Source organism: Carcharodon carcharias, chromosome 5, assembly GCF_017639515.1.
Source record: "Carcharodon carcharias isolate sCarCar2 chromosome 5, sCarCar2.pri, whole genome shotgun sequence".
Lineage (NCBI taxonomy): Eukaryota > Metazoa > Chordata > Chondrichthyes > Lamniformes > Lamnidae > Carcharodon > Carcharodon carcharias.
In genome coordinates, this window is record NC_054471.1 from 67739484 (window position 1) to 67754534 (window position 15051).

Genomic DNA, 15051 nt, shown 5'->3' on the forward strand with positions numbered 1-15051 from the left:
TACAGAATAACAATAGGCTTACTTTTTCACTGGAACTATGTCTGACGGGCCTTAGACCCCCGAGGAAGTCAGATGTCTCCAGATGCAAATGACAATTCACTGTGTGTAGCTTCTGATCGAACAAGGAAGCAAAAATCTGACACATTGTGGTCTTACCACACCTGTACAAAGCAAAGACATCCCACATTCAGTTATCATATCATTCAACAGTAAAATAGTTGAAAGCACTAAAGAATTAGTGAGGAACAGCCCAATGAACAATACAGGTTTTCAAGAAGCACATCAGCAGGTGGCACATTCTTGAGGTCCACACAGAATGCTAGGATGCAAAGACAGAAAGCAACATTTAAACAATGGTTAGGCCCATGTTGAGCAGTACAAAAATGCATTTATGTAGTGACTTTATTATAGAAAAATATTACAAGGCAATATGACATCTATGAGTTCTTCAGAGCTAGACGTTAATTCTTTTTATTCATTCATGGGAAGTTGGCATCACTGGCTAGGCCAGCATTTATTGCCCATTCCTAATTGCCCTTGCGAAGGGCAGTGGTGAGCTGCCTTCTTGAACCGTTGCAGTCCATGTGGTGTAGGTACATTCAAAGTGCTGTTAGAGAGGAAGATTTGGGATTTTGACCCAGTGACTATGAAGGAACAGTGATATGTTTCCAAGTCAGGATGTGCCCAACTAGAGGGAAACTTGGTGATTTTCCATAAGCCTGCTGTCCTTGTTCTTCCAGGTAGTAGCCGTCACAGGTTCGAAAGATGCTGTCAAAGGTGCCTTGGTAAGTTGCTGGAATGCATTTTGTATATAGTACACACTGCTGCCACTGTGCGCTGATGTGGGAGGGAGTGGATGTTTAAGGTGCCAATCTAGTGGGCTGCTTTGCCCTGGATAGTGTCGAACTTCAAATGTTGTTGGAGCTGCACTCATCTTGGCAACTGGAGAGTATCCCATTACACTCCTGACCTGTGCCTTGTAGATGATGAACAGGCTTTGGGGAGTCAGGAGGTGAGTAACTTGAACAGAATTCCCAGCCTCTGACCGGCTTTTGTAGCCACGGTATTTAAGTTAAATGCCTGGTCACTTGGGACTGTAGAATGTTGATAAGGCCATTTAATGTCAAGAGGAGATTGTTGGACTCTTATTGTCTGGCACTTGTATAGCACAAATGGAATGTTATTTGCCACGTAACAGCACACACCAGAATGCTATCTAGGTCTTGCTGTGCGTGGGCATGGAATAATTAATTATCTGAAGTGTTGCATATTGGTGCTGAACACTGTGCAATCAGTTAACATCCCCATTGCTGACATTATGGAGGGAAGGTCATGATCAAAGCAGCTGAATATGGTTGGACCTAGAACTGAGCCCAGCAACTGAGATGACTGGTCTCCAGCAAACAAAACTCCAGCCAATTGAACAATTACCCCACCCAATTCCCATGACTTCAATTTTACTAGGGCACCTTGGTGACACTTGGTAAAATGCTGCCTTGCCATCAAGGGCCGTAACTCTCACCTCACCTCTGGAATTCAGCTCTTTCAGCCACTTTTAAACCAAGGCTGTAATGAAGTCACCTTGCAAAACCCAAATAAGAGCAATCAATAAACAGGTTATTGCTCAGTAAATGCTGCTTGATTACACTGTCAACAACCCCTCCCATCACTTTGCAGAGGAGAGAGAGTATGCTCATGGGAGAGTAATTGGACTAATTGGGTTTGTCCTTTTTTGGACAGGACACACCTGGAGAGTTGTCCACATTGCGAGATAGATGCCAGCATTGAAGCTCTAATGGAACAAATTGGCTAGAGACAAAGCTAATTTTGGAGCACATGTCTTCAACACTGTAGCTGGAATTTTGTCCTGGCCCATAGCCTTGGCTGCATGTAGTGTGCTCAGCCATTTCCTCATATCATGTGATGCGAGCCTAATTGGCTGAAGACTAGCTGCTACAATTGTGGGCACCTGAGGAGGAGGCAGAGATGGATCATCCACTCAGCACCTGTGGCTGAAGACGATGTTGCAAATGCATCAATCTGCCCAAATTACTCCAATTAATGCAATTTTGTAACTTCATTTTTACACGCGCATTGTTTGAAATTCAAACGCTTCATGTTAAATTCCACTGGGGTTTCATGAGTACAGATGCAGCTTAAGGTCACAATGTCGTAAACATGACAGATGTGTGGATGAGAATTCAGTTAAAGTTGTGAATAGTTACCCAGTTTCTCCAACCATCAGCACAGCTTCTCCAAACTTCAAAGCCTGTCCCACCAGAATTGCCAACTTTCGCATTCCATATGTCCACACAACATGGCGAAAGTCATCAGACATGACTGACTTCAGACTTGACCACTGATCTGTAAGGTGGGAGACCAAGTGAAATGAGGTCATAAATTAATGATTAAAAGTCGTTACTTTGCTGAAATCATGTCAAGCAGCAATGACAATGAAGCCCAGTTCATTATATTGGCAAGAATACCTGCATGTGATTCCAGTGATGTAAAACCTATCCAGCCTCTCAAAATGTAAGGTCAGAAAAGCCCAAGCTTTAAGGGGAGACCTATTTCAAGCTTTCCAGAGCAACACTGCCAGCAAATGAAGCTGCTAGCTTAAAACTTTCAAAGACCAAACTTTATACAAAAATCTCATTCTGAATTAACACCATAAGGAATAGACAAGGTAACATCACAAATAAATGATAGAGGGGTGGTAGAAATATTAGAATAGTTATTTTGCTTTTGTATTTACAACGGAGATAGAAAAAAGTTGACATGACATTGAGTGAAGAGATCAGCAATGAGATAATTGCATTCAAAACAAAACTGGGGGCATATAGAGTAAACTAAACAAACTAAGAGGATAAACCCGAAGGTCCAAATGGATTGCATCCACGTATTTTTAAAAGAACATGAAAGAGATAAAAGGTATTACTAGTCATATTTAATCATTTTTGTTACAAAAAAAAGGTCTTGCGCCAGAGGACTGGCGGATAACTAATGTAATTCCTATATTTAAGGATATGCCCAGGGAATCATAAACCAGTCGGTTTAATATCGGTGGTAGGAAAAAGAATGGCATTCCTACTAAACGAAAGGGCAGAAGAACAATTAGGAACAAGAAAAATAACAGAATAGTCAGCGTGGATTGCAAAAGGGAAAATCTAGCTTGACCCACTTTGCTAAATTTTGAGGTGGTAACAGAGAGTTGACAATAGTAATACAGATGAAATTTAGCTAAATTTTCAAAAGGCCTTTGATAAGGCACTCCATTAGAGGTTAATGAATGAAGTCAGAGAATGTGGAACCAGGGGACAAGTGGCAAGATAGAATGCTAGTTAGCTTCAAGACAGAAAGCAGAGAGCGGAAGTAAAGGGTAGTTATTCAGTGTGGCTAAAGGTTGGAAGTGATGTTCCATGAGGATCAGTGCTGGGACCACACTGCTGTTCACACTTTATATTAGTGATTTGGACTTTGGAATCAACAAAACAATTTCTAAACTTGTGGGTGATACCAATTTATTTTGGGGGGTTGGGCGGGGGTGTGAGAAGAGATAATTAATACAGGAGGACTGCAACAAATTAGGGGGAGGGCTTTAAGAAACTTCCAGAATGGACAAATGAAAAAGTTCAACGCATAAATGTGAGGTGCTGAATTTTGGTAGTAAGAATAAAGAGGTCACTTGTTACTTAGAGGGTGCAAGCCTGTGTCAGGGTAAAGGAACAAAAGGATTCAGAGTACAAATACATCAACCCCATTAGGAGTTGTGCCACAGGTTAACAAGACCACGAAAAAAAAGCAGGCACCAGGCTTTATTTCTAGAGGGACAGAATTAAAAAGTCAAGTAGTTATGCTGAATCTGTATCGAACATTGCATGCAGTTCTGGTCGCCACATCATAAAGAAGGATATAGGAGTAGAGAGGGTGCAGAGACAATTTACAAGAATGATACCTGAAATATATGTGGGTATATATATTGGGGAAGGATTGACAGGCTGGGTCTCTTTTCTCTTTAAAAAAGGTTGAGGGTAGAGGTCTTTAGAATTCTGAAAAATTTTGATTGACAGGATAGAGAGAGAATGTTTCCTCTTGTGGGGAAGAGCATAACTGGAGGCCATCAATATAAGTTAGTCACGAAGAGATCCAATAGGGAATTCAGAAGAAACTTCTTTACCCAGACAGTGTAAGAATGTGGAACTCGCTACCACAGGGAATGGTTGAAGCAAAAGTATAGATGCATTTAAGGGGAAGCTAGACCAGCATCTGAGGGAGAAGGGAATAGAGGATTACAATGGTAGATTTAGATGAGAAAAGATGGAGGAGGCTCAAGTGAAGCATAAACTAGCATGGACAGAAACAGGCAAATGTAATTCTTAGTAAGGCATTTGAGAAGATTTGCACTTATATAGGGTCTTTAGCAATCACTGGGCATCTCAATGCATCTTACAGCCAAGTACTTGAAATGCACTCACTGGTGCAATGTGGAAAATACGGCAGTCAATTTGCATACAGCAAGCTCCCACAAACAGCAATGTGAGAAATGACCACATAATCTGTTCTTGTGATGTTGCCTAAGCGATTAAAACTGACCAGGACACTGGAGATGACTCTCCTATTCTTCTTTGAAATAGTGCTGGGGCATCTTTCAAATTCAGCCGAGGGAGCAGTTTGACGTCTCATCTGACAGGTAGCACCTCCGAATGTGCAGCACTCCTTCAGTATTGCACTTTAGTGTTAGCCTGTATTTTTGTGCTCAAGTCGTGGAGTGGCACTTGAATCCACAACCTTCTGACTTAGGAGAGTGTGCTACCAACTAGCCACAGCTGACACCTGACAAAGGCAGTCACACAATAATTCAGAAAAACAGTCTTTTCTGTGAAAACTTACTCATTCGTTTTTCAAGACTTGCTTGTGAGAATATAACTTCTGGAACGAGCTTCCTTTTAAATTCTTTTTCAAGGATACGGTGAATAACAGCAACTTCTTCTTCTTTCCTCACACGGCCCGCCAAGAGCATATAAGCTGTGAGAGCAATTAACAGAGTGTCACTTTGTATTTTTTCATAAGTCATTTTAACATTATTTAATTGAAAAAATTTGCAGAGCTTAAAAAAAAAATTGTCTAGAGGTAACACTTGTGCCTTGGTCATCCAAGATAACCATTTACTGCTCAACAGCAAAACCTCCTGTGAATGGCTTTCAAAAGACAGCTATACACCAGCAATGAGGAAAATTGCTCAGATATGTCTTGTACACAAAAAGCAGGACAAATCTGAACCGGCCAACCCATCAGTCTACTCTCAACCATCAGTAAAGTGATGGAAGGCGTCATCAACAGTGCTATCAAGGGGCACTTGCTTAGCAATAACCTGCTCAATGCCGTCCAATTGGGTTCTGCTGGAGCCATTCAGCTGCTGGTCTCATTACGGCCTTAGTTCAAACATGAGCAAAGAACCTCTGAACTCCAGAGTTGAGCAAGAGTGACTGCCCTTGACATCAAGGCAGCATTTGACAGAGTGTGACATCAAGGAGCCCTATCAAACTGGAATCAGTGGGAATCAGGGGGAAAAAAACTCTCCTCTGGTTTGAGTCATACCTGGCACAAAGGAATATGGTTGTGGTTGTTGGAGATCAATCAGCTAAGTCTCAAGACATGCTGCAGGAGTTCCTCAGGTTGGCGTTCTAGGCCCAACCATCTTCAGCCACTTCATCAATGATCTAATCTACATCACAAGCGGGGATGTTTGCTGATTATTGTAATATTCATTTCCATTCACAACATCTCAGATACTCGGATGCAGTCCATGGCAACATTCAGAGTTGGGCTAGTAAATGGCAAGTAAATACCAGGCAATGACCATCTCCAAAAGAGAATTTAATCTATTCCTCATAACACAATAGCATTATCAACTCCCTGGGCTCATCATTGACTGGAAACTAAACTGGACTAGCCATATAAATACTATGGATACAAGATCAGGTCAGAGATTGGGAATTCTGAGACAAGGAACTCACCCGATTCCCCAAAGTCTGTCCACCATCTACAAGGAACAAGTCAGGAGTGTGGTAGAATACCCTGCACTTGCCTGGATGAGTGCAGCATCATCAACACTCGAAGCTCGACACCATCCAGGACACAACAGCCCATTTGGATCAGCACCATCACCTTAAACATTCACTCCCTCTATCAGTGGTGCACAGTGGCAGCAGTGTGTAACATACACAAGGAGCACTGCAGCAACTCACTAAGGCTCTTTCGACAAGACTTTACAAACCTCTGACCTCTACCACCTAGGAGAGCAACATTTGCATTGGAACACCACCACCACTTGCAAGTTCCCCTCCAAGCCACACACCTTCCTGACTTGGAAATATATCACTGTTCCTTCAATGTCACTGGGTCAAAATTCTAGCATTCCTTACACGTTCTTGAGGGCAGTTAGGGTTGGGCAATAAATGCTGGCCTTGCCAGCGGCATTTGCACCACATGAATGAATTTAAAAAGAGCAGCTCAAGTTTACTGCTATTTTATTTATTTATGGGAAGTGAGCTTCGCTGGCTGGGCCAGCATTTATTGCCCTTCAGAAGTTGGTGGTGAGCTGCCTTCTTGAACCTCTGCTGTCAATGTGGTGTAGGTACACCCACAGCGCTATTAGGGAGGTTGTTCCAAGATTTTGACCCAGCGACAGTGAAGGAACGGTGATATATTTCGAAGTCAGGATGGTGAGTGACTTGGAGGGGAACTTCCAGTTGGTGGTGTTCCCATCTATGTGCTGCCCTTGTCCTTCTAGATGGTAATGGTCATAGGTTTAGAAGGTGCTGCCTAAGGAGCCTTGGTGAGTTTCTACAGTGGATTTTGTAGATGGTACACACTGTACTACTGCGTGTCAGCTGTAAAGTTTGTGGATGGGGTGCCAATCAAGCAGGCTGCTGTGTCCTGGATGGTGTCAAGCTTCTTGGGTCTTGTTGCAGCTGCACTCACCCAGGTAACTGGAGAGTATTCCATCACACTCTTGACTCATGCCTTGTAGATGGTGGACAGGCTTTTGTGGAATCTGGTGAGTTACTTGCCACAGGATTCCTAGCCTCTGACCTGCTCTTGTAGCCATACTATTTGAAGATTGGCTTCTGTAATTTATGAGGAATTCAGGAGGAGGCCGAGATGAATCATCCACTTGGCACCTCCAGCTAAAGATGGTTGCAATTGCTTCAGCCTTTTCTTTTGTATTTATTTCCACTCTTAAGTCAGTGTGAGCACAGCCAGCAATTCCCTCAAGCAGCATGCAAAAATACAGGCTGGAAGGGGCAGATTTCTATCCTTGTACACTGTTGTTTAAGGACAATGCATTTTTCTAAAACAACATTTAGGGTGGAATTTAAAGCAACCCATCAAGGCAGGACCAATGCTGCTGGGAAGGGCCTTAGAATCACGCAGAAGCGGGTAAGTTAGAATCTTGATGGCAGAAGCTGACAGCCTAATTAAATAGCCAACAGGAACATGGCGAGGCAACAAACCCACATGAATGTGGCAGGAAGCCAATCAAGATTATTAAGAATGCAGTTCAGAGATATTTTCATGCAGCTGAACGCTATTAAAAAAAGTACCTTTTGGGACTAAGCAAGGGGCGAGCAGGGATCAGTGAAAGCTGGCACTGTTGAAGCAAGGTGACTTTGAAGGTGGAGGATCGGCCAATTTGAAGCTGCCCTCCATAGGAGGACAGAAGGAGATCAGAAAAGTTGCAGGTTGAAGCACACAGACTGAAAGTGAGGAGGACCTAATGGTGGGGAGGGCCCAATGATGAGGGACATAGATTGGCACTTTAAGTCAAGGGCCAGTAGACAGTGAAAGAGCTAAAAGCAAATCAAGGAGATCAATAACTTGTTGGATGTATAAGTGGTGAAGCAGCAGTGCCGAGTGAGGCATGTGCCGGCACCAGAGACACGATTATTGGAGAGGCAGGAGCAGCAAAAATGCCCATGTCTGCCATGTAAGTGAACGGTACTCGCACTGCACTTCATCCTATTAGGACTACCGCCATGTGATAGTGGTCAGTTGGCTTCTTCCAACCCACTCGTGAATCCTGCCAACTTCAGGGTCTGCCTATGGGACCCACATCTCCTGGATTAAATTCCGCCCTTAAAATCAGTCTGATCTATTTATCAATTTTACCATGACATATTCAGTCTGGTTTACTACATCTCCCTCTATAAATATCATAACTTGATCTGCTAGATGTAAAAGCAGTCATAGAAATGAATTGTCTCATACTGCCAAAAACAGAAAAGACAACAGCAAGACCACAATGAAGCAGGTAAAAATGATTCAATAGATTTTAAAAAGTGCTGTAATTATACCCTAAAGGTGTAAGTGATAAGAGCACTGAAAGGAAATTAAAATACCCAGCAATATTTTCCTATTGACGATAATGCATACGATTACATAAGGACAACACAAGGATGAATACAAAATATTATTTCATCCATCACAACAGCATACCCAGTGACGAGCCAGTCTCAAGTTTTGAAAATCAGGATCAACAGGTTAGAAGAGCATTTTTTTTTCCCAAAAGCAAGCTAAAATCTAGCATCACATCCAGGTTAAATGTAGGTCTTACACATAGCCTTGTTCTACTAAAGAAAATTACACACTAAAGCAAACAGCTATGTTTACTCATTAAACATCTCAAACAAGTGAAGAGGGCACTAGGTAGAGTGCATATCTCTGCCACGCTGTTAATTCAATGTTATTATAATTGCATAGCTCTTCCTTGAGGCTTTTCCCTTCCTGGTTGATCCTGTAACTACAAAAACCTTCACTTTTTCAGCTTTATTAAGATCTTCCATCTCACTGAGGCAGCTTCAGGTCAATTCATATCCAACAACCGGCTCTGAAAATTCTGCACACATTTTGACAGCTGTGACAAATTCCACCACATCAACTGAAACAATCCACAACATTCTAAAAGCAGGTTTGTCCAACATACAGCATGCGGGCCAGAGTTGGCCTGCCAAGGGTTTCTATTTGGCCTGCGGACCAGTGTTGAAAATATAAGTAAGTGGAAGTGATCGATTCTGCAAGAAGCTGCTCCTCCAATCACAGGCTGTTGTGCTCCTGCGTTTGCTGCCGATAGCCTGAGGCCTGAACATCAGAGCAGCAGTGAGTCTGCAGGGGGAAGAGAGGTTGCCTGCCAGGGGTGGGGTGAGAGGAAGAGGCTACCTGCCCAGGGGAAGAGGCTATCTGCTGGACGGCAGGAACAGTCACGAGGTTCTATGTCTTCTAGGATTGTGTGTCTAGGTAGCAAATAGTGGCAGGGTATTCAGCCATCGAGAATCTCACAACCAAATCCAATCCTATCTGCTACCACGCACTTTCCAGCAAGAGTCAATTGTGCACCAAGGTGTATAATAATTTCTTTCACTTCGTCAAGAGCAATGAGGTCAATTATACCTCGCCTGGAAGGAAGCGTGCGAAGATTATCCAATCAGCACTTGAATGCGGAATCTTCCTAGTCTACATGCATTGGCTCCGCACATTGCAATGCCTTTAACTTTGAGGCCTTCAAGGAAGTTTCCTCTGTACTGTCTTGGGAATATACGCATGGCATGCAGTAACACATTATTTTCATTAAACAAATGAGTGCTCCATTGCACAAAATATGACAGCATGATAAAGGGTCTAGGTAAAGTTTTGCTGACGGTGGTTTGACAAAAAAAAGGGTATATTGTTGCACTCTGTCTAAATTTCCTCTAAATTTAACTTCAATATGGCAGAATAGTGTAGTCTGTTTTCGTACACCGTTGAAAAACAGAATGTATGATGCAAAGCTAGTGACTAATGCTGTGGGAAGGATGCAGAAGTCACTGCTTTTGTTAACGGAGAACTGTTTCAACACATTTGTCCTATGAAATTTATCAGCGTTTGGGCTCCTGGGACCATTTATTTATATTTTTCCTAATTAACATCTAGATATGCTATCTTACAAGAGGCACAGAGGTTTAGGAAGGGATTTCAGAGTCTCAGTATGTGCTTTGGAGAGGAGTTGATTGGATCAGCCCCCAGAAAGCCACCATGCTGGGCTGTGCATGCATAGCTAAATGAGAGGTGATTCAAATGTGTGATGAGTATATTTTAGTAGGACCAGGTCATTTAGGAATCACCTACCACCTTGGTGTACCAGCTACAATGCCAGATATCTCACTAAATCAATGTTCAGTATAGTAATGAGACAGTAAGCCAATAAATTATTCTTGTCCTTTGAAACGTGTTCATAAAATGCACATCTGTTGTTGTTTTGATAATAGCAAGATAAGTTTCTAATACCTTACTTTTCTGAAATCTGCTCATCGGCCTCTGAGAAAAAAATTGAAATATATGACCCCTCATGCAAAAAGGTTGGACGCCCCTGTTCTAAAACAACCCACAACATTTAAAACAGGCAAGTCTCCTTATTCCTCAATGTTAAAGGATCCTTTAAAAAATTCCAGGATCCGGATGATCACCAAAAACTGATCTGCTCTTCCTTGGACCATATCCTGTGCATCAAGTTGTTGAAATCTGTCCATTTGTTTTTTGAGATATATTGTTTACAAAGGGACTAAGACACGGGCAAAAACATCACCTCCACACAATTTCAGAAAATACGCCAAGGTGGACTGAATGGCCTCCCTTCTTCACTGCAAGGATCTTTGTCAAATCTGGTGAAACTGCGCGATCAATATCAATGAGATAGCACTTGCAGAAAACATAACTGACAGCAGCCACAGTGCCTATGTGTAAGTATATGATTTCCAATTTCACGTAATCTGAAAAGATCAGGGATTATTATTGCTGATTGAGTTGCATGCCTCTGATAGCCCTCAGATGCAAGAGGTGTGGCACGGTTAACAGAAACAGCAGATAAGAGAAGTGGGAAGAAAGGAACAAAAAAAACCAATGAGGATGGCAAGACAAATTGGAGCTTTAACAGAGATAAGGAGCATCCACCCTTGTGATTTTCATTTACAGTATTCACAACCTCCATCACTTTACCAATAGTAAGGCAAGACCTGATGCTTCTCAAAAGGAGAGATAATCACAGTCAAATCAGTTAGGGCGCTCACACTTATTATATGCATATTGATGTTCTTCAGGCCTATCCCAAAGACATAGGAAGCTACAGAGCACTGAATGACTTGGAAGAGAAAAAAACATCAAATAATCAGAAGGAGCAAAAGAAAACCTCTCACCATCAGTGGCTATATGCCTAATCCAGTCGTAACCAGGCATTAATTGTTCAGTCAACCTGTAGCGTTCAGCCCATCTGAACAGTTCTCTCAAGGTAATGAAGCCATGTTTTCCAGCAAAAACACTTGATCCTCTACGATAGGACTGTTTTAAGAAACACTTGTTAAAATACCATGTTAAACAAATGGATTTCTTGCAGCCTCCAACAGTTTGGTTCTGTATCATTTATGTCATGCTTAAACAGGCTGTTAGCAATCCAATGACGAATGTCAAAAAATGCTTCAATAATACAGTTGAAGAATACTTATTTCCAGCAGATTTTTTTTAATATTCAACATTTCAACCTTACATTAAACCCTTCCAAAAGCTTTTAAAAAATTGCTCTCTAAAATACCTGCAATTCCAGCATAACTTTTACTAGTCTTGCACAGTAAGAGGGCGGCAAACGGGATCGCTTGTTAAGAATCATTTCTAATTCAGCCCTTGGAAGCTCATCAAAATGCAACTCCACAAAACGGTTCCTGAATGCCCTCGACAACACCTAGACATAAGATTTAGAAGTCAGGGTTAGAAGAAGAAAAAGCTAATTATTAGATCAATAAAATAAATCCTACAATAACTCAGTATCCTACAGGCAAGTGCCAACTGTTATCAGGCCGGTGGATAATAGGATCCAATGTTACCCAATGCTCCCATAATTCATATTAGAATACATAGCCAACATTTTGAGTCATGAATCAAATCTGTAAGCATGCAAAATAAAAATACTTAGAGAAAATGCTGATGGAATCATAATAATATTAGAGTCAATGACATCATGCTTCACACAACTGGGAAATGCAACTGATTGTGAGCTTTAATGGAGGGATGGGTGGTGACTGTTTTGCCAAATACCCAAACCTCTAATAAATCAAGGACAGCTCTCAAATTATATCCTATGCAGCTAAGACAAAGGGAAAATGTCTTCCCTCATCCTTCTCTACCTGTCTGCAGCCTTTTGACATTCTAACTACACAATCTGCAACTAACAACTCTCCACCGACATCCAGCTTGAGAGACTGCACTTGGCTGGTTCCATTCTTATCTAGCCAACCACTATCTGCATTGGTTTCTCTTCCTGCTCACGCACTGTTACATCCAGTGTCCCCCAAGGATTTATCCTTGGTCTTTAATTTCTCATTTTTGCACTGCCCCTTGGCAGCATCATCCAAAAACGTGTCATTCCTAAAAACAAAAAATCACCACAATCTTTTGACCTCTCTGCCACCTCTAAATTGTTAGATTGTGTCTGACATTCAGTACTGCGTGAGCAGCAATTCCCTCCAACTTAATGTTGGGAAAACCAAAGCCATTGCCTTCCCATGCCCGCTCCAAACTCTATTCCATAGCCAGTGACTCCAACCCTCTCCCTGGCAACGGAGGCTGAACCACAACCTTGGTGCCATATTTGATTCAGGTATAGGCTTCAAACCACATATCTGTGCCATAAATAAGGCCTCCATTTCACACATCCATATCACCACCTGACTTGACCCCTGCCTCAGCTCACCTGTTGCTAAAACGTGTCTTTGTTACAAACAGACTTGACTATTCCAACGCACTCCTTGGTCAGCCTCCCACATTCTACCCTACGTAAACTAGAGGTCCTCCAAAACTCTGCTGCCCACGTCTTAACTTGCACCAAGTCCTGTTCCCCTATCACCCCTGTGTTCGCTGACCTACATTGGCTCCCAGTCAAGCAATGTCTTGATATTAAAATACTCATCCTGGTTTCAAATCTCTCCCTGACCTCACCCCTTCCCATGTCTAATCTCCTCCAATCCCACAACCAGAGATATCCTTAATTTTGGCATTTTGAGAATCTTCAATTTTAATTATCCCCACCATTGGTGACCATGCCTTCAGCTGCCTTGGCCCTAATTTCTGTAATTCACACCCCGATTCTCTCCATCTCTACCCTCCTGTCAGACTCTCTTTGCAACCTACCTCTTTGACCCAGCTTATGGTCATGTGCCCTAATATCTCCTTGCAGTACAAGTGTCATTTCCTTTTAAACCTATGCAAAACACCTCGGGACATTTTCTTAGGCACTTCATAAATACAGGTTACCTTAATTCCTCAAGAGTTCATTTTTATCAAACTAAACATAAGTATTTGTTCCTGGCAGTTATTTTAACCATTCCTTTTCACAAGGCTGCCTTTGTTTATAGTCACAATATAATGTTTGTGAAGTTTAGGAACAACTCACAGCATCAGTAAAAGTTCTAATTAAAATAAGCATTCACATTGTCAATCTGGGACACGTCTAACCCACACCTCCCATCCGTGGAAAACAGGAAAACCAGATCAGATAAAAACAGACCTTCCTGCCACCATATAGTCCAGGAGGGTTCTGGGTTGCAAAAAGCATGAAGCTTGGGTGTGCTTTTACTACTTCCTGGGTCTCGGTTATGAACAGCTCTCGATTGTCATCAAGCAGTCGATTAAGTGCTTCCAAGACATCTGTGGGGGCCAAATTCAATTCATCTAGGATAATCCAGCAGCCCATTCGCATAGCACTAATAAGCACACCTAGAGAAAGAGAGGCACGTCACCACTTAGGCTGCATTAAATTTGAAAACTCCAGTTTGGCAGCATTTGTTTATCCATTTAACTACGTAGATTTCTGGCAACACAAACATTCATTCTAAAACAATAATGACCCCGATTTTGTGGTCAGCTGAGAGGCGATACCGATTCTCCCATGACCACAAAAAGCTGCCCACAAAAAGCTGCCCACAAAGAATTTAGCAGGAACTAGAGCGTGGATTTCCAATGTCAGTTTTTAAACTTGGCACCATCTACAACAGATTTGTGGCATCCACAAACAAGGCAAAAAGAATCCCCTCAGGCAGCAAAGCAGGAAGTGAAAAGCAGAGGGTATAAATTACATTTAACCACTGCACAGAAAGTAAAGTACAAACTGACGCATACACATGCGATTCAGGGACAAATAAATACAACAAACTAGTATTAAAAATCTACAATTCTTAAAAGCTTTGGGGGCGATGAGATTCCTTACTTTGTAAAATGTAATTCAGAGCCAGAGAGGTTGCTCAGCAATACCTATAAAACTTAGTTACACCTGAATGAGCAAAGCTCAACATTTTCACTGTTTTAAATAAAAGCGTACGACCAGTTGAAGCTTAACAAATTGATCATTTCTAACGAGTACATTAGCGTTCCATATGGAGCAACAAGATATCGCTAACAGCACATTCCCAATTTTGGCATTTTCCAGTTGCTAAAAGTTGCTGTCTGTTTTAGGCAGTAATAAGTGGCAAGCGCTAAGCTGACATTATTACTAACACAAACATTGTACAGTATTCCACGTTGCATATAGTAACATCTGGAATATTGGTCCAAAGAATGGTAGAATGTAGACCCTCAAACACACACCACACAGTTCCCAGCAGCAAGAGAGATTGGGGGCTGAAGAGAGAAATTGATCTCATTGAGTCAAACACATCTCCAAGGAACTGAACAGAAGCTCCACAAACATTTAATTTTGCTCCACCCATGTAACACTGCCAATGTTGATGACGAGTGTTCATCAAGGCAGGAGGTGGGCTGAATGATCTCAACACTAGTTCAAAGGCTGGAACCATCAGTGGCTTCCACTAATCATGTTACAGGATGCTAGCTTGGCTGCTTTGGAACCAGTGAGCAAGGATTATGCAGCACAGGCACTGGATGTTTTAGTTTTAAAATAGCATTAGGAACCAGTCAACATCAAAGGACCCCGTTTAGCAAACAGGAGCAAAGCTCCTGCTCATATCTGGTGAT

General features: G+C 42.0%; 1 protein-coding gene across 1 annotated transcript in view; it reads right to left on the reverse strand.

The window, feature by feature from the left end:
* The window catches only part of mdn1 (midasin AAA ATPase 1), a 223102-nt gene that overhangs the window by 144272 nt on the left and 63779 nt on the right, over nucleotides 1–15051 (reverse strand). The window contains exons 25-30 of the mRNA XM_041187861.1: nucleotides 13589–13797; nucleotides 11621–11767; nucleotides 11229–11370; nucleotides 4891–5025; nucleotides 2226–2364; nucleotides 23–161 (exon numbers count right to left, since the gene is read on the reverse strand). Of these exons, the coding sequence (XP_041043795.1) occupies nucleotides 23–161; nucleotides 2226–2364; nucleotides 4891–5025; nucleotides 11229–11370; nucleotides 11621–11767; nucleotides 13589–13797 (911 nt within the window). The remainder of the gene's footprint in view (nucleotides 1–22; nucleotides 162–2225; nucleotides 2365–4890; nucleotides 5026–11228; nucleotides 11371–11620; nucleotides 11768–13588; nucleotides 13798–15051) is intronic.